The sequence below is a fragment of the Macaca nemestrina genome, chromosome 5, assembly GCF_043159975.1.
Source record: "Macaca nemestrina isolate mMacNem1 chromosome 5, mMacNem.hap1, whole genome shotgun sequence".
Lineage (NCBI taxonomy): Eukaryota > Metazoa > Chordata > Mammalia > Primates > Cercopithecidae > Macaca > Macaca nemestrina.
Window position 1 is genome coordinate 126917250 of NC_092129.1, and position 27740 is coordinate 126944989.

The 27740-nt window shown below is 33.7% G+C and overlaps 1 protein-coding gene across 1 annotated transcript in view; it reads left to right on the top strand.

Moving 5' to 3' along the window:
* Nucleotides 1–7461: 7461 nt before the first annotated feature.
* Nucleotides 7462–27740, top strand: part of LOC105479543 (bone morphogenetic protein 5) — a 123211-nt gene continuing 102932 nt past the window's right edge. Inside the window, exon 1 of the mRNA XM_011737547.3 lies at nucleotides 7462–8678. Coding sequence (XP_011735849.1) covers nucleotides 8189–8678 — 490 coding nt within the window. The 5' untranslated portion in view covers nucleotides 7462–8188. The remainder of the gene's footprint in view (nucleotides 8679–27740) is intronic.

A 27740-nucleotide genomic window follows, 5' to 3' on the forward strand; every position in this document is an offset into this window, starting at 1 on the left:
AATGGGTTCAACAGCCTCATGATAAGGGGCTCTTTTTTTCTCCATTTCACAGATGAAGAAACTAAGATTCAGAAATGTGACTCTTTGCTGTTACTCTGTAGTTGTGTGATTCCACTGTGACTTTTCCAAGGTCATTCAGACAGTAAGTGACAAAACCAAGATATAAATCTTGTTTCCTGGCTTTGAGCCCTATGCACTTTCCTTGTCAAGCATCATGCTTCTTAAATATCCCTGGCATCAGTCATGGAAGTGGAAAAACTATAAGCAATGGGAACTGAAAAATTTTTACAACATTCTTTGATCACATGATAAGTGATAAGGAATAGAAACTTTCTACTAAAAAGTTTCAAGCATCCAAATGACATTTGGATAATTGCAAATATATAGTATTCATATCATAGAATAATGAGTTTTAAGCTTATGCCCTGTAGTTACTGATTTTATCCTTCCAAGAGATTGTGATTTTATCATATATGGATGATTCATATTTCAATTTGGTAGGAAGATCCTGCTAGCCTGTTCTTGGACTTGTAATTGTAGAGGCAAGCGCCCATTGAAATCTGTATATTTAGATTTATAGAGAAAGCTGAGAGTATTTGAACTGCTCTAGATTTCCATGGAAATAACTGGGCATCTAGAGAGCTCTTGAAAAGCTGACTAGTTGTGAGTGTTGACACTTGTCTGACTCTGTTTAAGAGATGTTATTAGATTGATCTTTTTCTAATGTGCCTTTATCACTGATTTAAGAAGCATGCTTAAAAAATATATATAGGTGTGTAGTATATTTACATATGTGGAGTGTCTGGATTATTGTAGAAATTGTAGACAATTTGGCTTAACTTTATTTCCCTAGAAGTGGTTGGAGGAAAACATACAAATCTTAGAAGACTTTCTAGAAGACACAGTATTAAGTGGGATTGCATATTGGATTAGAGCCTACTATTAAGAGAAAATATCTCATGCCAGAATGTAAAATTATTGGATGGTAAGAAGGTAATTTCTTAGACTCAAAGATAATTATTCATTATAAGTGTGAACTGACAGGATATAATCTCAACAGCTACTTAGGTTATTTTCTTGTATTTTTACTATAAGGCTGCGTATCTCATTAAAATTCAGAGTTATTGCTAGATTCAGTGGCACATGCTTATAAGTGTTAGCTACTCAAGAGGAAAAGGTAGGAGCATTGCCTGAGCCTAGGAATTATAGTTTATAGTGTGCTGTGATCACACCTGTGAATAACTGTTGCACTCCAGGATGAGACACATAGTGAGACGCGTCTCTAAAAAACAAATTTAGAGTTATTATTACTGTTATTGTTATTATTATCATGGTTTGTTTTGGCCAGAAATAGTGAAAAAGTTGTGAATATTTCAAAAGAATTTCTATCTACATCTGAAAACACTGAGCTTCTTGGGTTGGGTAAATAGGGTACAATATTTGCATCTGTTTCCACAAAAGCAGTTTAAAAGTAAAATGAAGTTGTAAGATGGGGAGAATATTATTATATTGCAGATTGATGTCATCACTGCCTTGCTGATGAATGTGCAGCTATAAAAATACAACTGTTCTAGAAGAAAGAAGAACTGGAGATTAGGAGAAGAGATGGTAGGATTAAATCCCTCTCTGTAGGAAGAAAGGGGCGGTGAAAGGTGAGAGATAAAGAAAACAGTTACACACTTGAAAGAGAGTTCTAGATAAGAAAACTAGGAGGGATAAGCCTTTTAAAAATGGAGACACAACATAAAGAGTTTCTTGTAAAATAGAGGAACAAAAGATATAAACAGAATGCAAAGTATAAGAAAATAAAATCAATACATTTTAAATGTAGGAAGTAACTGGGAAATGAAGATGGAAAGGAGATCCAGTGTAAGAGGAAACTTCAGAAACAAACATTCGCCTCTGAGGAAGACGCATGTGCATGCACACACATGCACATGGCTCTCTAAAAACCAAGAAAATGGGAAACTTCACAACTGAACATATCCAGTATAGATAAGAAGGCTCTTTTTATGTGAGTTCAAATAATGACTGAATTTTTTAAAAGTAGATTTTAAAGCCTTGTAGTGGAGGAGGCTTTATAATTCACATGATGCTATAATCTAAGAAAAAAACTGTAAATAAGAGCAGAGGACTATGTAACAAGTAGATACCATTTTGAAAAATATATTCTTATTCCCTCTGTGAAACAGTAGCACTTTGTGTCTAAGAAACTGCATTTTAAACTCAGTATTAGAAAGACAAACACTTAAGGAAATTGTTCTAGAAACAACTGACCTCTAATTTGGGGAAGAGTAGGAACTGTTTTAATTTACTGCTATAGTAAGTACAGAATAGCCTAGTATTTAGTCTGTAAATGGATGGAAAAGGTTTTCTTGATGCAAGCAAGCATTGTGTATCTGTTTAAAGAATAATTTATTACATATCATAGAAACTTAGCAGCAATCAGGGAAAAAATAAAAAATATTTCTCTAATTTGAAGTTGTTATATTACTGAAATATATAGCTTATTATATGTGATTTGTATGTTGCCAAGATTATTTGTTAGGCGTTCTCAACTTTGGCTACATATTAATTAGTATTGAAAAATACTAATGCTTGGGATCATTCTCAAGAGTTGTGGTATAATTGGTCTTGGGTGTGGTCCCACCCTTAGTATTTCTTAAAATGTCCTCCTGTCCCCATTTGTGATTCTAATGTGCAGCCTGGTTTGAGAACCTTTGTGTTAGAGGGATATTTACACGTACAGCTTGAATATTAATAATTATTGTTATGTTCCCCACTATTATATTTCTTTAGTGTATTATATCTTAGGAAGCAGATAGTCCATATCCTCTCATATCACAGAATATTAATGGATTTTGGATGATGTACACATAAGTTCTTTATATTCCTGATGGACGATTTCTGTCATGTATCTTGGGCCAATTTGTTAGGCTGTAAATTTATCTTAAAGGTTTTGAAGAAGACCCTATAAAATATTGTCTGCTTCCTAGAAAGAAATAATGCTATGGAATAGTAGGGCCATTTAATTAAAACATTACAGATAATAGTAAGTCTGCCATCAAGGCCATTTTGCATTAGGTAATTTTTAAGTTTTCTCCAAATTGTCTCATTGTGAACATATCATGACTAGTGACATTTATAGATTTTACTCTCTACTCAGGATCAAGGTGCTGTTAATGGGAATTTTGGGGTAAATTGGCAGCTGTGTCTTTCATGAACTGTCACACTACTACAGGTTTTGAATTGGTCAACTTACTGGTAAGATACTTGTAGTTAGAGTCAGCCATTTAGAAAAGTATAAATAGTGTGGGCTTATAAGCATTTACTTTGATACTCACAGACATGCCTTTAGTGCATTCTTTCATGCTCCAGACCCCACTTCATCTCAGGTCTACTGTGTGTTTCATGTCTGCATGTACCTACTGAGCCTTAGCAGGTGTGCTCTTAATTGCTAATGTTCCTTAAACAAAAATGGTCATTTTCAGGGCTTCTTACATTGTAATATGGGTCATAAAAACAGCACCAGCAAAACAAAACAAAACACATACAATAAGCAATTACAGTGCAAAGGAATGAGGTGTTAATTGACAGGAATAGAAGTTGCTCATTTGGGTCAAGGGCTACTTCAATTCAGTAGGCTGTTCTTGTAATGATAGACCAAGGTATTTTGCAAGTTCTTATGTAATTCTTTACATAATGCTTTCACTTCTGAGTTATTACAATTGCCTAGTATTGACAGAAGTTTGTAGTTAGATTCATAACTCTGGGGTAAGATGCGTAATTGGCAAGTTTCTTTATGAAAGGAAACTTCAGAAGGTCAGGAGAGCCTACATACTAAGTGATGCAGCAATTCATCAACTCATCAGCTTAATGAATCCTTATAACTATTACTTCAGCGAGAACTGCCCTTAAAAAATTCCCTGGAATATTGTTCATCTTTGTTAAGAAAATGGACTGTTATGCAAATATTAACTGAACCACTAATACGTACTGCTTTATACCAGTGACCAAAATAAACTCAACCCTTCTTTTCATGCAGTTTGCTTTACAGTTAAAGTCTCAAGAAAAAACTAGAAATCTCCCTTGATTAATAACTACATTGAAATAATAATTTTATGTCCTTAAGTATATTCGTAGGATAACATTTACTCTCGAGAAATAATATAAAAACAATCTTAGGAACATGTAATAATACAAAGCATACTAAAAAATCTTCTGTTCATTTAAAACTAGTCAGTAATGTCACCATCCATGAAAAATAATACCCAACATTTCAAAAGTTTTTGGTGACTGTATTTTATTATGCATTTTCAAGTCTTCCTTAACAACTAGTAATCAAGATGGACAAAAAGCCTATGCTGCCCATGATTACAATCCCTTTCAGGTTATAACAAGCAAATCTAAGTCAGATGGTGGTGGTGTGGCACTGCTCTGCCTTCCTTTGGACCACACTGTATTCTCTATTTATATGTTTTTCACTCAAAGAGAGTGAACTGAAGTAATTTAATACCATAGATGCTGCTTTGTTATGCATTTGTGCATGTAGTCACCAAAAAGAGTCTAGAAGGTGATACCTTCCCTAAATTCCCCCACTGCTTCCAGCCTCTTCAACATTCTAAGTGGCCTTATCTCCACCCTTTCCCCTTACTCCCTCCAACACAATCTAAGATAGCTTTTGCTTAAGATTTTATAATCACATTCAAAGGATTTTGAATTTTGTTTTAATTTGAGAGACAATTTAGAAAGCAGATGCCATTTACATTGGGCATTTGTCTTTCACTGCAGTCATATCTTTGTATTTAAGAGATTTTTCTCCTAATTGAGAGAAAGGAAAAATGTTTTCAAGGAGAAAACAACACAAAACAAAAAGCCAAAAGTGAAAAAGAAAGGTCCTTCTAGAGCAACACAGACTTAAATGCTTCAAATTTTTTTGGAGCAAGTTTCTTTTAAAAAGCTAAAAAAAAAAAAAATTGGTTGATTGGACATAGTTGGTTTATATATCAATGGATGAAATGTGTCAGATTTTAATGAGAGAGTGAAAAATGAATAGAAAGAATGACAGTGGAGAAATACTTCTTACATGAATTCCATTGTCTCTGTTCCTCACCAGAAATTTCCTAACATTAGGATATATCCAGGGAATACTACATTGTGAAAAGTAGATTTTTACAAGGCTCCTTTTTTTTTTTTTTTTTTTGAAATGTGCTTATCTTTAGACACAATTATTGTGATGCCCTGGGTGTTTTTCCTGTCCCCATGTCTTCTTTCTCAGCATATGCTTATTCCGTATGTTCAATGCCTTATACAACTTTAAATACATACTCTGAAATTTGGAATGTTTATACTTTGAAGTTGCAAAATACTTTATCCTTCAGATTGCTCTCACTACAAATCTACCTGAGAATTCAAATGATGGAGTAAAATACATGTACTTTTAGTTGAAAATGAATCTGACTTTTTGTTTGGTGGTTACTATTTCCTCTTTAATTCCTGGAAGGCTTTTTCTTTATTTTCTTTCCCTCACTGTACAAGTTGATCTTTTTGAAAAATAAGTGTTTGCCAAATCTAGTCTGAGTTGGAAGGGAAAGTCGGTGGGGAGGGTGATTACTTAATATTCTGACTAAGAATACTAGCAACTGATTTCCAATATAGAGGTAGGCTATATGCCTGGTGAAACAATTAAATTATAATTACACTGATTGATACTATAAATCATGCTTTGGGAAAATGAGTTTTAAGACTTGTGATGCCTAGTCTCATTTTTATTTTTCACATATATCTTAGAAAAAAAATCACATATGGAAGATAATAAGAGTTGTTTCTTCCTCTAGTGTGGTAAATTTTTACTTTGTAATTCTGTGCTGTGCTCTAGAGACAAATGAAGCAAAATCATAACTTTGATGATTTATTTTAAAATATTGAGAACTGTAGCCTACTTTAGGATGTTTTATAAATGCAGAGAAACTTTTTGTCTTAAAGCAATTGATTTGACTTTGTTTCTTAGTTTGGTTTGGATATTAAATAAGCACTGTCAAGAATTTTAGCCATTTAAACTACTTCTTTTTGAAGTGGTGTTTCTTAACTTACTTTCAACCTGCTCTATTGCTATTCTTTGTGATACCTATTTTACAAGGGTGTTCCATGTATGTCAGCATTTGGGTCTGCTACTGTGGCATCCTACATGACTAGTCATAATTAAATTTCAGTAAAGCAAATATTAAATAGCAACATCAAGTTTTCGTGCAACAACTTTGTATAAAAAAATGACGCATACAATAAGATTCTGCAAGCCCTTTCAGTATTCTGCATTCACCAATAACTGAAGACTTCTGAGAAATATGACTTTTCTTTATACACTCAGAGGAAATATTTAAAAAGAAATTAAACAAGAAACCAGGCGCCTGTAGGTAGAGTAAAGGAAAAACATTAAAATTTCATAACAGCTCTAGAATTTGCTCGATAAATTTACGTTGGTATCAGAATACTATCCCAGACAATGAAAGTACTGTGAGCCCTAAGGTTCAGTGAGAGCCTGTAAGGAAAATTAGAGCTGCACAAAAACATTGTAGACTTCCAAATTTTAAAGGCATTAAATATTAAGGATAAACACATACTTTGCTCATTTCCTTGGATTAAGTATGGTATTTTAGAAAGGTGTGCACTTTCCCCATTTTACCCATCAAATTTTAAAAACTCAAATTTCAATCTGCATGTAGTCATGAAGATTTTATTTGTGTTTATTTGCATGGGTTAAAACAAATCAAAGTATTGGGTACAATTTATGGGAAATATCTAATTTGTAGGTCTGTGTATATTTCAACTGAAATAACTTAAAAGTTATGAATCATGACACTACATCTTAGGATATTTGTATTTCAACTTTCTGCTTAAAATTTTAATATTTAAAGACACTTAAAGCTAGGTTATCTAATCACTGTTATTGAATTATTACAACTACCATTTTGGCAGCTAGAATATATTTATTAGTGATTAATTCACTGCTGTATTTTATTTTAAAAGGATTTTCTGTCATTAAGAAACAGTGAATTAACCTCAATTTACAACTCATCCTTTTATTTTTTAAGAAGTGCATTTTAATGACATACAAAAGCTAGAAATAATCTCAAATATAGAACTGAGATTCATCAAGCTAACTTAGGCACAACCTGAGACTTAATACAGAAGTGTATTAAGTACATGTCATTGAAAAAAAAGATCTAAAGAAGTACTACGTAAAATGGATGGCAAAATTTTCAGTGTACTACTTGAAAACTGCCTTTTATTTCCCCTAGAATTTGTATGCCCCATGCATCACCGTTCTATGTTAGATGCGTGGTTATAAAATTGTGAAAATGGAGACTTTTCTGGTAGCAAAAGGGTTAAGTTCTTTTTGCTTTACCAGTTTCAAATTACAATGAGAAGCCTCTTCTTTCCCAGCAGGGTTGTGCTTACATTACTCTTTAGATCTCTCTTGAAGAGGGCTGGTATATTTGTGCCTGCTGGAGGTGGAATTAACAGTAAGAAGGAGAAAGGGATTGAATGGACTTACAGGAAGGATTTCAAGTAAATTCAGGGAAACACATTTACTTGAATAGTACAACCTAGAGTATTATTTTACACTAAGACGACACAAAAGATGTTAAAGTTATCACCAAGCTGCCGGACAGATATATATTCCAACACCAAGGTGCAGATCAGCATAGATCTGTGATTGAGAAATCAGGATTTGTTTTGGAACGAGCTCAAGGGTTGAGAAGAACTCAAGAGCAAGTGAAGATTACTTTGGGAACTACAGTTTATCAGAAGATCAACTTTTGTTAATTCAAATACCAAAGGCCTGATTATCATAAATTCATATAGGAATGCATAGGTCATCTGATCAAATAATATTAGTCGTCTTCTGCTACATCAATGCAGCAAAAACTCTTAACAACTGTGGATAATTGGAAATCTGAGTTTCAGCTTTCTTAGAAATAACTACTCTTGACACTTTCCAAAATATTTAAAATAGGAAAGGAAAATCAGTGAGGATGTTGTGCTCAGAAATGTCACTGTCATGAAAAATAGGTAAATTTGTTTTTTCAGCTACTGGGAAAGTGTACCTCCTAGAAACTTAGATTTTTTTTTTTTTTTTAAGAGGACAAGAAGGACTAAAAATATCAACTTTTGCTTTTGGACAAAAATGCATCTGACTGTATTTTTACTTAAGGGTATTGTGGGTTTCCTCTGGAGCTGCTGGGTTCTGGTGGGTTATGCAAAAGGAGGTTTGGGAGACAATCATGTTCACTCCAGTTTTATTTATAGAAGACTACGGAACCACGAAAGACGGGAAATACAAAGGGAAATTCTCTCTATCTTGGGTTTGCCTCACAGACCCAGACCATTTTCTCCTGGAAAGCAAGCATCCTCTGCACCTCTCTTTATGCTGGACCTCTACAATGCCATGACCAATGAAGAAAATCCTGAAGAGTCGGAGTACTCAGTAAGGGCATCCCTGGCAGAAGAGACCAGAGGGGCAAGAAAGGGATACCCAGCCTCTCCCAATGGGTATCCTCGTCGCATACAGTTATCTCGGACGACTCCTCTGACCACCCAGAGTCCTCCTCTAGCCAGCCTCCATGATACCAACTTTCTGAATGATGCTGACATGGTCATGAGCTTTGTCAACTTAGGTATGTTGTTCATTTGTTTGTTAATCTATGTTATTACAAAGTGGAAGTTTTTCCTAATAGTAAAGGAGCTGCTTGGTAGGTGGTCATGTTTATATAAAGTCATTTTCTCTAACTCTCCTCTTTAGCTTCTGTTTTGTTTCTTTCATTCATGCTATGTAAGATTTTGCCTTAGGCAAAAAGTCATATATATGTATATATATTTAATATGAATAGTTAAATTTAAACACTGATAGTGTGGGTCTTTTTAGATCTTGTTAAAATTTCAACCTCACTTAAATATATGAATGCAAAGGCAATAGTCTAAAAACAGGGACATTTATGAGGATAGCTATGCTATGGGTAAAAATAAAAAAAAGAAACGAGCACTTACAGATGGGAAAGTAAAAGTGACATTCTGAGCCACTTTTTTTTTAAGTGATTTAAAGCACATATAAGTATATATTCACATACTACTTAAAAATCTCTCATCTAGGGGAAGCAACTACTGTAAAAATATAGATGTAAAATTAACCAAGATCGAATAGCACCATAAAAGATTACTATCAAGGAATCAAGGAAGGGATTCTGAAATTCTATAATAAATATTTCAGAAATAAACTTTCAATCTAACAGTTCTTAACTGTAATGTGTAAAGTATGTTCTACCTACTTGATTTTTTTCACAGGCAAGAAAAATGTAAAACATGCTTTAGGGGTCTTTATCTATACAAAATTTTCCTTCTACATGAGATAAAATATTTAATTGTAATTTTCTGTAAACCACAACAATATCAGTGAGAACATTTTAAAATTATGTCTTAGTCATAGCTGGTATTTCATGATGGATTTTAAATACTGATAATGTCAAATGATAATTTAGTTCCCAGTATTCCCTCTCACAATAATATTATGGATTACAATTTCAAATGATCTTATAAGGGCTGTTGTTTTCTTTAAATGTTTTAGTAAAAATCGAAGGTGAAATTTACTATCTTCTGGCAGGCAAAGGAAAATAACATCGAATGTATTTTATTTTTGAAGATTAAAAATTCTATCAACAAATTTAATCCACTGGGAAGAATTGAGAACTTTATGATGTTATAGCTTTTAGAACTTTGTTTTACAAATGCAATCTGCTTTGACTTAAAATTAACATGTTTTATAAAACACTTAATTAAAAACTTCCTCATGTAACATCTCAAAGGAAATATTCTTTGAAAAGTCAGATTATCAACAAATCTTAATAACATATGAATGCTTTTATAATATATGTTGCTTAATATACTCTGCTCATTTGCTCTTAGCAATCCTAGCATGAAGGATAAGGTACTTAATAAATCATATGTTTTATGTTACTAGAGACAAAGCTCTCATTATTAAGTGAGTAAGTCATCATTTGTTGCACTAATCAGGTGTCCTGGAGGCCTTTTCTTCTACATATAATTAACAGACTTCACATGGAACTTTTTAGCCTTTAAAATATAGCTTAATGTCAAGTTAATTTGATTGCTTTTACCTAGTATAAGGGACATGAAAACGTAGCTTGTGGTACGTTTTGCTTTGTAACATTTCTAAAGTATTATTCAAGAATTTAAAGTAGTGTAAATATTTTAGTAGAAAAATTTCAATCTAGCAAAATTTATATATTCATAAATCATTGAGAAAATCAGGTCATATCATCTAAAATCTGACAAAGAAGCATATATATGTTACATATTTTAATAAACAATAGCTCAGTCATGAATGTCATATTTTATTAGAATTGTTCTGATCCTTTACAAGATAAGTGTAAGCATGATTTTTTAATTTATGTGTTTATTTTTTATAAATCTACGTAGAGTAAGAAAGTCAAAACAAATAATAGTTTTATTCGTTGATTCCTAGAACTTTTTTATTATTGAGAAACACATTTAAAAATAAATGACATTTTAGTTACATTGTTCAGATTATAATAACATAGCAGTTTATTAGCTTATTGCCTATATGAAGAAATACAATTATTCATTAGACTCTAGAGAAACAATGTTAGTTATAAGCTTTAGAGAAATTGTGTATTTATTTTTATCATGCTTGAACTGCTGAGTAGTACTTTATACTCAATAACAAGCTATTGTTTCTTCTTTATTTAATAATTCCAAACTGTCTTACATGAAATTACTGACAAACTGATTCTGACACTAGGTGACTTTTTCTTGGTAGACTTTAAGGAAAATTAAACAACAGTTTAATTATCCTTTGATCATGCCTTCTAATAAATCCAAAACTTATAGTCGATCACTACTTAGTAAAATGCTTTAACTTTTGCATTTCTTTTATAATCAAATAAATAAGCATACTCAGAAAAGGTGAAAGTGTAATAACATTATTAGCTGCAATAAGAGTGTCAGTGCATTTTAAATGTAATATCCATTAGCAAATATTACCTGTAGTTTATTTCATGTTCTTATAAAACTAAAAAGGATTAGATTTTATTTTTTCAGTATCTTAAAATATATGCATATAGCTGAGACTAAGTACAAATGAGTCACGTTAGTAATAGTCAAGGGATTTGTATTGAGGAAGTCACCTGGATATTTAAATATGTGAAAAGAATCTGTTGACATTTCCCATAATTAGAAGAATTATATGAAAAGGATCTAGTAGCATCCTTTTCAAAAATGCTTGTGTGTTGTCCTTTTCAAGTCAAATAACGGATTTTCTACAGTTACCTTTTCATTCAGAAATTCTTTTTTCAACATAGTTTTGGTCATGAAGAACAATTAAGCTTAACCCAATCTCAGAATCATGTTTAACAAAATACCCACTGTTTAAAATTCAGATGAGATTAGCTTTATGTTCATAAGTGAAAAATAGATTTGAATTTACTAAAAGAAAAATAAAATGTAAATAAATTGCCTAAGGCATGCAAACATCTGAATGTGAAACCAAAAACATCATTTTAACCTTTATTTTACTGACTTGTTTATTTTGAAGAAATGAATATAAATTATTAGTTGTGTGAAGAGAAATATTTTTTCTATCATATTCGTTATTCTTAGGCCACTTTTATCAGTCTCATAGTATTAAATTTTACAGGTTGAATTATTTGCTTTTTCCCTAAAACTGTTGAATGTCGGTGGAATTTTTGCTTAGTCAATATAACATTATTTTGTTAATAATAATGTCTTTCTGTTTAGTTTTCTTTTTAAACCATCTTTTTGTCAAAAGTGCTAGGTGTTAGTATATATATTAAATACCAACACAAGTTAAAGGCATGATTAGATAACTTGCTTACAATATTTATCTCGTTTACACAAAGAAAACATGTAGTGTATTTCTAAGATCTTTTAGTTAGAAGCCAATTTTGATTACTTGATGACATTGTCCCCACAATGACATAACACTAGATGTTTTAGAGGAAGTAAAAAACAGTAAAAACAGGAAAATTACTTTTATATTATTCTTTGTATCTACATATTCCTCTGGAAAAAGTTGAACTTTGAGTTTATTAATGGTTTTTCTCTTAGATATATTTCAAGAAGATGTTTTAATTCCAAGCATAAAAGTATTTAAATGTGCTGTTAAATTTTTTAAATATGAGAACATACTTAGTATGTTATCATGAAAGAAAAAACGCTTTCAAAAACTTTAATCCTTTTTTGCCTACTTACCCTAATCATTAAGTTCTCTTGGTACTGGAAGGAAAAAATGCTTATGTTCTCAGTTGAAAGATTTGAAAGGCATCATTGATAATTTATTGTTGTTTTTGGCTGAATCAAGTGCCCAGTGGAAAGGAATTTATATACAAATCTGCCTAAAGATGCCTATCGATGTAGTCTCTTCAACAGTTATTAACACTTGTGCAACATAAACACACCCATAAACACATGGAAGTTTTTTTTGAAGGGGGATGGGTTGGAAGGAAAGATAATCTAAAGCCATTATAGTACATATTCATAAATTATGCCTGGAGTAACTAATGCTAATAATGGGTAAAGCAACAATCATTCTGTAAAAGTTTTAACTTTTGAAGAGAAAAATATTGCTGAGTGTGGAGACCTTTTTCTCTCTTCTTCAACAACCCTTCACATTCATAATCGTGACCAACAGGATTCTTTTTCTCCTTTAAAGATGATTGATTATCAAGTGACTGGCATGACAGACACATGCAGGGTTGCCGGAGATAGTTATAATCATAGTTTAATTAAATGCTTTTTTTTTTTTTTTGCAAATTGTAATGGTTACTTACAAATATCAAATTTTAACGATTAATGAGACGTATTAGCTGGAACTAAGGAGGACTTGGGACTGCCTCAGCCGCCACCTCTGACTCCTTCCCTTTCATTCTTCCATTTTCTGTAATATCACCACTCTCCCTCCTCCCTTCTCATCCCAGCAATTTTTGGCCTTTCCTCCTTGTTCTGTGTCTCTGTAGCCCCAGGCACTCTTGGCACCCCTCTCCTTACCACTCCCACCCTTCCTGGGGTCTGCCTTTGGTCCTGGTTTGCTAGAGGCTTAAATTAGTTGAAAATCAATTAGTTACAGTTTGAGAATTGAGGTACACTCTCCTGTTTTCTCTCCAGTTGAGGAGGAAAAGGTTATGACGTGCCAATTGCAGCCTCCACCCACTGGGAGAAAAGCTCCCCAGGGCACCAGAGCTGCCCTGGCTCTTGCCATCCCCTGTAATTGTTTCTCCATCATCCCATTCTTCTTTGCCTCTTCATCTCTCCCTAAGGATCCCATTGACAGAATTTAATTGTGTTTTGCCTTTATTTTATAAAATAACATTTAAAAGGGAAAATTTCAAGAAAAGTAAAGAAAGAAAAAGAAATCAACATCGAACAAAAATAACACTCATCAAACATGCCAGTCCTATTTAGTTTATAAAAAACTTTTGCTTATATTATCCTTAATATTCTGTCACTTCCATGAAGAGATTAATTTTGTTTTGAGAAGAGATAATGAGAAAGAATAAAGAGACAAAGAGTAGGATTTAGAGGCATATAGGAATAAGGATGAGACAGAGAAAGAAATAAAATATTTTGGAAAAAGAGCTTGAAAGAAAGAAAAGGAATGAAATGAGTCATTAAAGGCTGGTTTTTGAGTTGTACAGGTGGAGGAGGTGCTGGGAAATCCTCAGTCTACCTCATACTGAACAGCAGCTAATTCAACATCCCCAACCACATCAGCTCGAGGGGAAAACCCTTTCATCCTTACACACTAAAATACCGAAGTGGGGAAGGAGGGGGGTTGTCTCAGTATGTGTGTACAGGGAGCATACAGACAGGCTACTCACATTTACAGTCATAAATAATGTAGTAGCTCAGCTTTAAAAAACCACAGGTTAAAGGAAGAGGCTTCCCTGACGCACAGGAGAGGGGCTGAGATCAGAGGAACCACTGAAAGGGTTGGAGAGAAACAATGAATCCCTTGTTCTAAGTAATATTTATGAGTGCTTCTTTGCACCTTAAGTTCATATTTTATTGGCTGGACTGTGGGGTTTCCCATTTGCTCATCTCTTAAAATAATACCCTTGGCTAAGATATCCTTTAAAACACACTAGTCAGCCCTGACAAACAGCTCATTTATTTAGGGGGAAAAGGGATCTGTTTTGATTTTGATGTCAGATTGGGATGTTTAAGATTCAGCTCACAGTCTGAGAGTAAGATAAAAATAATGGTGGAGTATTCACCTGACTTTTTCAGAGATGTTTAAAACAATCTGCACAACCAAGTAGTAGTAACCTCTAGTTTGTATGAGTCTTGCCCAAGAAGTTGTGGATAAATGAGAATTTTAAAAGGCAGAAACAAAATCTATTAAAATATACAGTGTTTAAAAAGAGAAAAAAAAAGACTATTTGTAGATTAGTAAGAAAGGTCTTTAGTGGTTTGGGGAGTAAAATAACAACAATAACAAAACAAAAACCCATAAATCAAAAAGAATGCATTAACCTCAACTTGGAAGGCAGTGAATTAAATACATATTACATAACTCTTAGAAACCAAAACCTTGTATAATTCTGAATATTTGGATGTTGAAATTAAACTGGAGATTGTGCTGTTTTATGACTTCTAAGACAATGAAGATCCTTGTCTTCAATATTGTGTTTGTTCAATTTCTTTCTAGAAAATAATTTTAGCAACTTTTATTGTTCTTGTTAAACAGGTTTCCTGTAGTTGTTAGGAATAAAGAAAATAGTTTTAAAAAGTCAGGATCAACAGATGTAAATCCTGCTTAGATTTTATGCAGGACTATAAGACATGTCTAAACCAAGAAAAGATTTATTAACATGTACACAATCCTTCAGCTATTTTAATGCTCTAATGAGATGAGAAGTTCCGTGTTATTTGTTGGGCAGATTTTCTGTCTCTGTTCTGACTCTGTGATTACCCTTTCTATATAGGAGACACAGCCATCTCCAGAATCTTAAGTTCATGGCATATTACTGCTCACATGACTTTAAAGTTTAATTATAAATTAAATTTAATTGCTTTCTTTTCTGTGATTCCATTGCAGAAGTAGAGTAGTATACAGGAAGCCAGAATGCTTGGATTGGAATCCCATATTACATGCTTACTAGCAGCATGAACTTGAGCAAATTATTTAAATTATTTGTGCCTCTGGTTCCTTATCTAAAGATGAAGTGTAGATAATAAGATAATAAGTGCAAATCTCAACTCCATGAATGTTGAGAGAATTTGCAGGAGCAGCTGCATAATCTGTGGACCCTGATGAAAATGAAAATGCAAGCCCCTTGTTCAAAAATTATTAAGAATTTCAAGATGGTGGCAGCAGAGCATTATACCAAGAGCAGGGACCTTCTAAGCCCAGGGCCCTGTGCAACTGCACTGGTCACTTGCCCGTGAGGCTAGTCCTACATGTTTGATTACATGTTGTGGCAACAGAAACCATGTCCCATTCATCACTCACCGCCTGCCCCACCCACTGAGATGTATCAGCGTTCCCAAAAGAAAAGAGACAGAATGTGCAAACTGAATCATTTAGGAGAGTTTAAGTAATGTTATAATGTTTATAGTGTTGTGGGCAGAGGTTTTGTTTTGTTTTGTTGCGGCAAAACAAGGGATCATATAGTATCTTGGGATGGCAGGGTAGCCTTCACTACTCCTGGGTAGGGGGCATAGTTACCAGAAAGCTCAGAGGAGAGATATGTGGGGAAGGTGCCCTGATAGAAACTGTGGCATTAGGAGAAAGATGCCATGCATCTAATCCCTACATACTCAGCAGGGAGGGGTACAGATACCAGGGGATAAACACCCAGACTATATGTTTTGGTCTTCCCTTGGTTCACCCTCACTGAAAGCCAGAGAGCCACAGAACCCATTGGTGAGGTTCCTAAAAGTTAGTCTCTTGGTGAGAATAGCAGAATAGGGAAATGTGAAGAGTGGATCTTGAGGTACAAATGGAAGATATTCAGCACAAGTAGATAAACATTGGTTGTTTAGTCAGCAAGGGTTCTAGAATTACTTCAATTTCAGTGCAAGTTACTGATATATATGTTAATCTTTGTCTTAGTTAATTTATAATAAAATTCAAGAGAATAATAATTTAGTGTGAGAGATAACTACTTCAGGAGTTGGTGAAATAAAGTGGTAAATATAAGCATGGCATGCTGAAAAAAATCCTTCAATTGTGTTTGGGTCAATAATTTCAGCTGATATATTAAAACCATTTTAGAGAAAATTGAAATTAAAAAACAAAAATTACCCAGAAAACAAAACCCCCTAAAACAAGGAAAAGTAGCGCTTTCAGATCACAATATGAACTGTGGACTGCAATTGCCAATGAAAAAATTCAGTAGGGGAATGAGCAGAATATATGCAAATATGTAGAGCAAAATGAAGAGCAATATATTTTTCAAATCCCTCTTTATTCTCAATTGTATGTTATACCTCCTGAAATGATCCATGACTGTGTGTTAGAGCTTTATTGAATTCTGAGTGGAATCATATGATATTCTCACATGCAGTGTTCGCATTCCATAGTTAATGTTGCAGGCAAAAATAATGTTAGAATGAGGTAGATAGGGATTATTGTCTTTCTTCTTTGCTACCTTTATTCTCCTCTGGCAGAGCTCCTGTGACTCAGAGAGGCAGAATTTAGTAGTGGAGCAGGTATGTCAGCTATTTAGTTCTCATAAATAATCAAGCACTAAACCTTGAGGCCAGAGCCACTCCCTGCCCTTCAATCACAGAGAAATACGAATAGAACAACTCCTTTCCAGTACCAGTTTGTGTTTTCCATCAAAGTTGCTACAGTTGGCAATTTCACTTATGTAATTATTAAAAGAGGAAGAGAGGGTGCAACTCAGAAATTGTGTAGCCTCTTCTGCAAATAACCTTGATGCAGACACAAAATACTTATCTAGTGGGGAAGAAATGAAGGTTATTAATTAAATATGCTTTATATCAAAATTTGTGTAGATGTATTCTTCGCTCTGGGTGAAGGAGGGTCACTTGGTTCTCCCTTAACTGTTTTAGTAGGGTTTCAGTGTTAGGGCTTTGGAGCCAGACTGGTTTGAATTCCAGCTGTGTATCCTTGAGCAAACCATTTCATTTTGTTGAAACTATTTCCGCATCTAAGTGGAGCTCATAATAGAGAATTGGAGTTAAGATTGTGTAAGGTGAGGTCCTAGACCTTTGAGTCTACATGAGACAAATAATTAATGGTGTCACCTGCTATTACAACTATTTCTACTAGAATATACTATGGAGATCTAATGTTAGAGGAAATCTACGTTCAGCCTACCAGACTTCGTCAAATAAATGCCTTGCTGAAATTCTGAAACATTATGCACATAATTTTTCCTCTGTCTGAAAGAAAAACTTTGAATTTCATTGACTCTTTCTTCAAGTTGGACAGCTGATGTACTCTGTTCCCCAACCAGGGTGCTTTGGAAAAGGTCAGTCTGTGGCAGAGCCTTCATGAGACGGATTGTGGTGCTTTCCTCTGAGGACCCAAAAGCAACATTTTCTGTGATTAGCTGCTGAAAGGTGCTTTTCATATTACCTTTGGTCAGAGTCCTAGAACTACTCCATGGTTTTACTTTAATTTTAGATATTACCTGTTCCATTTCCTTGCTTGTTAAGGAGAAGGGGAAACTGATTAGAAGCCAAGGCAGTAATATACAATTAGAAGATATTTGGTTGTAAAGACATGGACACTCTATAAAGAACCCTTTGAAAGAATGTTAAAAAAAAGTTTTTAATGCTTATTTTCATAAGTCAACTCATTTTGAGGGTTTTAATTTTTAAGAAGTTGATTCATGATGAAAATTTAGGTGTATAAACTTTTAAACTCTAAGCAGGAAGGTCACTCTGTTCAAATAATCTTTCAATCTTGGAGCTTTTAGTATCGTCTGTAACCGAAATCATGTCTGAATTTATGATTTATAACTTGCAGCTATTCTCATTACTATTTAAATCATTATTATAATTTTGTTTCTACATAATACCATTCAGCCTTAAGTATTGTGACTTTCCTCGACTATTTGGGTTTTTTTTTTTTTTCCAGATGAGGCTGTTAAATATTTTTGTTAATTTTCTTGAGTTGTTATAATATAATAACTTATAATGTTTTAAACGTGATGAAAATGTATTTGTTTGGTCTCCAAAGTCACACAAAAGGCCATACATAAACTGTGGACATCTTCTATTACAGGATGCACATTGTAAAATCATCACATTGATTTTTGATATTTCATAATATATTGAGTGGGAAAGCATAGATTTACTGTTTTCTCATTATTTAATAAAATGCTGAAAGATAAGCCATTAATATGATGTCTCAGTCTGTTTGTGTTGATGTAACACAGTACCTGATACTGAATAATTTATAAGGACAAGTTTGTTTGGCTTATGATTCAGGAGGCTGAGGAATCTAAGATCAGGCAGCCCATCCAATGAGGGTCTCGTGCTGCTTCAACTCTTGGTGGAAAGTGGAAGGGAATGTGAGTCTGTGCAGAGATATGCAGGAGAGACTGGGCTTATAACAACCTGCTCTCAAGGGAACTAATCCATTCCCAGGTGAGCAAAAACTCACTCCCTCCCACAAGATGACATTTATCTATTCATAATGGCAGTGCCTTCATAATCCAAGCACTTTTCATGAGGTTCCAGTTCCCAACACTGCTGTATTGGGAATCAGCTTTCAACCTGAGCTTAGGAGAGGACATACTCAAATCGTACTGATAATCACTGCTAGATTTTTAATTGTGATGGGTAAAGTTATTAAAATAAGTATACACATTCCAACTACATATTTATTGATATATTCAAATCACCATTTAAGGTTTTTCTCTTTACACTTTACATTAAAAGTTATCATTCTTCCATAATTTACATTGAGGAATAATTTTATTTATCATAATTAAGAGAGCCATTTTTTTTGTATGTGTGATACATTTGCAGTTATGCATCATTTAAAAATGGGGATGTACATTCTGAGAAACGTTTCTTTAGATGATTTCATCACTGTACCAATATCACAGAGTGTACTTACACAGACCTAGATGGCATAGCCTACTACACACCCCAGCTAGATGGTAAAGCCTATTGCTCCTAGGCTACACACTTCTGTAGAATGTTACTGCACGGGATACTGTAGGATGTTATAACACCATGGTAAGCATTTATGGAAACATATCTGAAAATACGTAATTGGTTGTGCTACATTATGATGGCTATGATGTCACTAGATGATAGGAATTTTTCAGCTCCATTATAATCTTATGAGACCAGTGTTGTATATACGATCTGTGTTGATCTAAACATTGTCATTATGTGGCTCCTTATAGTATATAAAATTTCATAGTATAATTGTAGCAGTGATAATTAAAGGAACAATAACAACAATAAATGTAGTTCCCGTGACAGAGACTGGACTCTGATTTTTATGCATTATTTCAGTGTATCCACATTTAATCCCATGGGTAAATATTTTTCTGTCAATGTATTGATGTAAAAATTGAGGGTATTCAGAGGGTAAATAACTTACAAAAGTCACCCAGCTAGTAAATGGCGGAATCATTACTGGAGCCATGCTCTGGTGGCAGATTTTATATTCTTTGCCATTATTCTTTGCTTTATAACCAACTTTTAGAGAAATTAAAAAGTATACAATTTTTAACAACAATAGTAATAATGGCTTACATTTTTTAAAAGCGCCTTTATGTACATTAGGTGGTTTAATCTAAATTACTGCAGTATATAGCACTCAAGGAAGTAGATATGATCCCACAACACACATCTATGGAAACTGGAGTTCTGAAAGGTCATTCATTCAGTCATTTAACAAATAAAAGCTGACTACCTACTATTGGGCCAGACACTGTGCGAAAGACTGTGCCTGTTTTACTGCCAAGATCACAGGGCAAAGGAGCCAGGTCCAGGCCCAAAATCCTTCATTCTTGTGCCAGGATTTTTTTTTCTTTGCTCAATGTCACATACTTTAAATAAATCACACCAAAAATCTAGCACCAAGTAAAATTAAAAACACTAACAAAAAATCACTTTAAAGAATTTTTTTTTTAAAGCCTGTTACCAGCTGACAGAACCTATGGAAGCCTTTTAGTCTAAAAAGACTGGAGCAAAGGTAAAACCAAATTGCAGCAAAACTTGAAGAGTCTGTTAGAAGCCTGTTCGTATAGCTCTGGGAAATTATTAGTATGGAGGCTGCAGTGACTTTTAAGGAAATATCCGAAAAGAAGGTTTTATGTTTTACACTGGATGCTAATTGTACATTCCAAAATATAAGTGTGGCTCAAACATTCATTATTTGTGTTGTATTCAGGAAATAAGGATACAAGAGCATACAATTTTTCAAAATTAGGTTGTCGGAGCTGTCTAAATCTTGACCCCTAGCCGTATCTTACTTCTTCAATTGTGATGGATAAAGATTTTCCTCCAGGTTTTACTGCTAACAAGAGTGTATAAAGTGTTTACTTTGTTACTTTATACATTGAACATAATGTAGTTTCAGGATATAATGAGAGTCAATGGAGATACAATTATACATTGAAATAAAAGGGGATTCTGAGAATTAGTATAAGGACCACTTTCATACATTTCCTTGAATCTACTTACAGTATTGGGGATTGGGCAATGATTACTTCAAGTTGATTGTCGAGAAAAATTGATCAATATTCTATGACTTCCTTACTCTTTCCTGACAGTTTACTGTGATTGTGAAGTAAAAATTACATCAAAATATGGATATAAGTGTACTGGTACACCATCACAGTTGTTAGTGTTCACCTATCAATTCACATCAACAAAGCATTCTATCATAAAAGTGAAATAATAGAAGTGGAAGAAGTTAAGACTGTAATGATTTCTTCTCTAGTGGATATTCTGTTTGCTGCAGCTAGCATAGTGCTTATGATGTGCAAGAGAGCATGCAAATAGCATTTCAAGTGCTAACATTTTACATTTTCATAAAGTCACTCAATTTTATAGATGAGGAAATAGAGACCCTGAAGTCCTTTGTCCAAAGTCCTACTTCCTGTAAGAGGAGGAACTGGATTCAGAGCTCAAGCTATTCACTGATATGCTATGCTGCCTTTGTCAGTGCTATTGAGAAGACTGCTGTTGTGGGGATATTGCTTGAATTCTTTTTAAAGTTCTATATATTTTCCACCATGTTATATATTGAATTTGCACTGTTTTCACTTCATCAGTAATGGACATAAAATGTCACAAAATGAAATAATAATATTTTAGAAGAAAGTCTCTAATAATGAGTTTACCAAGAGTCTTCTCCCTGGAGTTCAACTGTTACGGGTTTTTGATAGATGAGTTGTGTTGCTGGCCTTCCACAGGAGGCAAATACTCATGAAACAGGAAAAGAAGCACTTTGCAGACACCAAGGATACTGACCTTTGTGACATGCAATCTAACTGGTCAGTACTAAGGAGTGGAAAGGTTGATCTGTGTTATTGATTTCCACTTTTAAAAGACAGATTTGGCATAAACAAGATTAACATTTGGCCAAATAGAAAAGAGGTAAAATATCAAAGTTGCAAACAGTAATAGGCCTTAAAAGAAGTGGTTGGAGATTGGAATAAAGTAATAGTGAGTTTATTTGGATGCTGGATGATTTCCAACCTGCTGGCCAGTCTAGAAGGCCATATAAGCAGGGCTGCCATGCCTCTAAGTATGCCTTGCCATGCCCCAATTGGGATTGATGAGCGAATTAGTAGAAACTTACTAAAGTGGAAATTTGGGCTTCAGGAACATCTACAGCTTACAAGTTAGGAATCTCCTACTGCTTGCTGCAGCTAGAAACTGACAGATAACTTCTGCTTCATCCTGCTAGTCATGACTGAAACTCCTCTGTGTTATAGATAATATTTAATAACATCCCGTATTTAATACACATCCTTTGATTTGTAGCAGTTACAGCCCTAATCTCTTGCATGTGTAAAGTGAGTTTTTTTCCATAGCTCACTCATTGCCCCTGTATCACACAAAAGCTAAATATATTTTTTCTGCTCCTTTTGTATCTTATGAATTAAAGGGTAAGGACTTGGGATTTTTTTTTTCCAAAAGAAAATATTTCTGGAGCTACAAAATATCTCAAAGCAAAATGCGAAGTACATGAGGACATTTCAGACCTGGCTATCCTCAGCTCTCAATACCAAACAGAGGGAACCACACAACGAATTATAAAAAGCAGGTACAGTTGTTAACATACTGACTTTTAGTTATAACACTGAAAACTAATCTCTGCTTTGAAAAGCAAGACAAGAGGTAGCTAAGAGTAAAAATGAGCATTTAAGACATCACCTGCTCCTTCTTAAAAATTCTATTTTATCTCTCTCTCTCTCTTTACCTTTAGCTACTCGTACCCAATCTACCAATGGCCCTATTGTAATGCTAGAAGTGTGAAGGATCTTAATATCTGATTTCTAATTATTCAGTCTGAGACATACTTAGGAAGTCAGATGAACTTATGAATAGGTCAAACATTTTATTTAATTTATATTAGACTAACTTCATTGACATATGATAAAGCAGGTGCTTAACTATAATTATATTCCAATCTCTTGTCCACTTTCAATCATTTACTCTTTTTAATCAGAGTTCTTTGTCAGGGTTTCCTAAAATAAATTTCATTGAAAACATTACTTAAAAAAATTTTTTTTTTTGAGATAGGATCTTCCTCTGTTACCCAGACTGGAGTTCAGTGGTGTGATCTTGGCTCACTGCATCCTCCACCTCCTGGCCTCAAGCAATCCTCCCACCTCATTCTCCCAAGCACCTGGTACTACAGGTCCATGCCACCACGCCTGGCTAATTTTTAAAATATTTTTTAGAGATGAAGTCTCCCTATATTGCCCAGATTGGTCTCAAATCCTGTGCTTATGCGATTTGCCTAACTCAGCTGCCCAAAGTGCTGGGATTATAGGCATGAGCCACCAAAACATTTCTCTGTCCTTTTAAGAGGGGTTGTCTGAAATTATGTGGCCAAATAAATTTGAACTATGCAAAGAAACTAATTCAATAGGTTTTTATGTTTTGTTCATTATGCTAATGAGTATTATGAATCTCTGCAAGGAGGATATAGGTTATAGGGTTTCACATGATTGATCATTGGTATTTGGGAGAAACATTCCTTTATGGAGAAACACTGTTTATAAAAGCCATTCTGGCAATACAGCAAACAGAAAGTTATTATACTTTAATTCATTGACATTGTAGTCACTTTTATGTCAAATTAAAAAGGAGCAGGAAAAAGTTGCAGTTCCAATATCTAGGGCCAATTATTGTTGATGTTTTTGTACATTTCCTTTTATACTTTATACCTTTTTGTAGAGTTGACCTGTTTATGTAAGGTTGTACCCTTACTTAATTCTTGATTTTTATGCTTTTGGGTTTTCTCATTTGTTCATTTTCTCCTTATGAATATATTTTTGATGACTGAATAATATCAGCCAGACAATTCATTGTCATTTGCATAAACAGTATTTTATTATTGGGCATGCAATCTTTTTAGCTTTTACTATTGTTTGCTGTGTTGCAATAGATATCTTTACTCATGTGTTTATAAACATTCCTGACCAGTTTTTTAGAGTCTGTTCTTAGAAAACAAATTATTAGAGCAAAAGGTGTGATTGTTTTGATGCAATTACACAGAATTACATTGAGGAGTTCCTGAGGAAAATGAACCCAGAAACACTGATTATTGAAACTAACCAGTGTTTCAGTATCACTGCTAAATCACTTGCCATCCTATACTTTTAAAATATTTTTTTTTTAATTTTACTTTAAGTTGTGGGGTACATGTGCATAACGTGCAGGTTTGTTACATAGATATACATGTGCCATGGTGGTTTGCTGCACCTATCAACTCATCATCTAGGTTTTAAGCCCCGCATGCATTAGGCATTTGTCCTAATGCTCTCCCTCCCTTTGTCCCCCACCCCCTGACAGGCCCCAGTGTGTGATGTGCCCCTCCCTGTGTCTATGTGTTCTGACTGTTCAGTTCCCACTTCTGAGTGAGAACATGCAGTGTTTAGTTTTCTATTCCTGTGTTGGTTTCCAGCTTCATCCATGTCCCTGCAAAGGACATTAACTCATTCTTTTTTATGGCTTTATAGTATTCCATGGTGTACATGTGCCACATTTTCTTTATCCAGTCTATCAGTGATGGGCATTTGGGTTGGTTCCAAGTCTTTGCTATTGTAAATAGTGCTGCAATAAATACACATTTAAGCCTCCTGAAAAATACACTAAATTGCTTTTCAGTAAATTTTATTCAATTTCTATTTGTACCAGTGGAAATGTTAGTATTATTTTACCAGAATGAAACCTGAATTAATTTATGTATTTACATTATTGATAGTCTAAAACATATCTCTTTTATTTGCATTTCTTCTGAGATTTGTTAATCTTTTATATTTTCTCTTTGGGGAGTTTAGAGTTTACAGCTTATGCTTAGCTAGGTATTAATAATTATTTACTTCCCTCCCCCTTTTTTTTGCCTTGATCTCTTTTCAGTCAACTCATTATTTGTAAATAACAATTATGTGAAGACATTTCCGGATATTTAAGAATTTTTAAAACATACCATCAACATTCTATTTTGAAAATAATTGCTCAAAGTCATCCTATAGGTAATTGCTGAAAAAAAAATGGAGAAGAATGAGGTGTTTATAATATTCAATGAGTTAGAGTTTTAGAATTAAAATGAGGTAAGCAAATAGATTTGGTCTAAATAACTTTATGTTCAAATAACCTTCTATAATTTAATTATAAAATGTTCAAGTATACATGAGCAAAGAATAATTTGGATGGCAGAGATGTAATACCTCATTTATAACACTATTTAAAGGTATTGGCCAAGTGTGGTGGCTCATGCCTGTAATCCCAGCACTTTGGGAGGCTGAGGAAGGTGGATCACCTGAGGTCAGGAGTTCAAAACTAGCCTGGCCAGCATGGTGAAACCCCGTCTCTACTGAAAACACAAAAATTAGCCAGGTGTGGTGGTGCATGCCTGTAATCCCAGCTCTTGGGAAGCTGAGGCAGGAGAATCGCTTGAGCCTGGGAGGTGGAGGTTGCAGTGAGCCAAGATTGCACCATTGTACTCCAGCCTGGACAAGAAAAGTAAAACTCTGTCTGAAAAAAATAAATAAATTAAATAAAAAAATAAATAAATGAAGTTGTCATTTTGGGATTGCAGAGGACTACTAAATAAATGTATACATTATTTTTAATTGAGTTGTAATTGCATGCATTTACCCACAAATTATATACTTTATAGTTTAGTATCAAGGTTGACTTTTGAGCCAAAACATTTCTTTTCACAGAATCTCAAGATGTTTTGAAACTTTTTGCCATCAGCAATTATTTAAGTGATCACAGTGATATAGGATATTCATAACCCACTTTTAGCACCTTGACCTCTTTAGTATCTTCTAGATTGATAGTTACTTCTAAGGGATATGAAAGAGTACCAAAGTATGGCTGCATTTTTGTTTTGGCTAAACCTGGTCTCTAAATGATAGGTTTTCATTATACATGTTTATCATCTTACCAACCTTTCTTAGCTTTAAGCATTTTATAATTATACGTAATAACTTTTTGAGTCTCAATACTGTATAATAGCATAGTTTTTAAAATGTCATTTAAGCAACAATTAATAATGTAAATTCAAATAACATATTGTGTTAACTGCAAAAATAATGCAACGTAAGCAGCAGTTGAGTGATTTGATAAACTGTAAATCAAAGAAGGTATATCAGAACAGCATGAGCAGAAGAAAACAGGTTTCAAAATTTTATATTAGTAAGTATAGGATTCAAAAATTGAATGACGTTGAACAAAACAAGTCACTATGATCATGAACTACATAAAACTTTACAAAGCTCCAGCAGTGCCAACTCTGTATATGGAAAGTAATAAATTAAAATGTATAAGGTCAAGATGATTAGAAATGTAACTAAAAATTGGTAGAAGCAAAATTGTAGTATGAAATCTTTCCATAAAGTTAATACTGCATAATAGTACGCGCGCACACACACACACAAAAATGTAAAAATGTAAAATAATGTACTTAATACAATTAATAAGATTAAATTAAATGGTACATAATGAGGATTATACTTTGAAGTATATTGATATGTATGAAATCATGTAGAGAATATGACTTGAGATTCCATGGAACAGTTAAATCATCACTAATCAGGTGGTATATGAGCTTAAAAGTATAAAAAGTATAGATAATAAACACGTAAGAAAATGTTCAACACTATCAATTATTAGATAATTGCTCCTTAAAACTGAGATATTCTACTACACATCATAAAAATGGCTAAAATAGAAAAAGAAATAAAAAACTCCGAATTCAGAAAACCAAGTGCATCAATGATGCAGACCAACTAAAATGCATATAAATTGCTGGTAGGTATGCAAAATAATACAACCACGTAGAAACATCTTACAATTTTTTAAATAGTATTAAACATATACTTGCCGTTATGACACAAATCTCACTTCTAGGTATTTACCTAGAGAAATGGAACCTTGGGTTCACACTAAAACCTGTACATGAATGTTTATAGTGATTGTATTCATAATTCTCCCAAACTGGAAACAACTTAAACATCCTTCAGTGGCTGAATAAACAGTGACACATCCATTGAATTAGACTTCTTGGCAACAATAAAAGGAGAGAACTATTGATAATGCTAAAACATAAACCTACAATACATCTAGCTAAGTGAAAAATACCAGGCCCAAAGGGCTATATATTGTATAATTTCATTTGTATGAAATTGTGGAATAAGCAAAATTGTAGCTATAGGAACAGATCAGTGTTTGCCAGGGATTAAAGGTAGTGTGAAAGATTGACTATAAAAGAGCCATGAGCAGGTAATAGAACTATTCTGTATCTTGACTGTGGTGGTGATCACCGATTCTGCATTTGTCAAAGGCATAGAGCTAATGGTAGATTTCATTGGTAAAAGCAAATTACAGGGGCAGATATATGCCGTATTTACAATCAAGTATTCATAAACTATATAAAATAGCTATTTAAAATAAATAGCTATATTGAGAGGAAATTAAATGTTTAAGGAATAACGTTGAAAAAATACATAAACATTTATCAAAACATAAAAGTAGCAGCCAAGGCAGAACTGTATGATAAATTAATGTGTTTGGAAGTTTGGCACCAAAAGAAAAAGATTAGAATACATGTATATTGATAAATTAAGCATCGGATTAAACATACTCCACGAAATCCTAGAAGGACTACATGCAGGAGTGAAAGCAAAATGTACTGAGTTAGAAGACAAAAACAATAGGATTAATTCGTGTAAGGGTTGTTAATTTGCAAGACCAAGTAATCAACAAACTTCTGGTAAGCTTAATAAAAATAGAAAAATCCCAAACAAACGAAAAGGGAAATAACATAAATATTCTCTAGTACTTTAATGATTACTACATTAATGCTATGCTAATATCTAATATATTAAAAATCCGCCTTTTTTTTTTTTTTTTTTTGAGAGAGGGGTCTCACTCTGACACCTAGGCTGGAATGCAGTGGCACCATCCTAGCTCACTGCAGCCTTGACTACCTGGGCTCA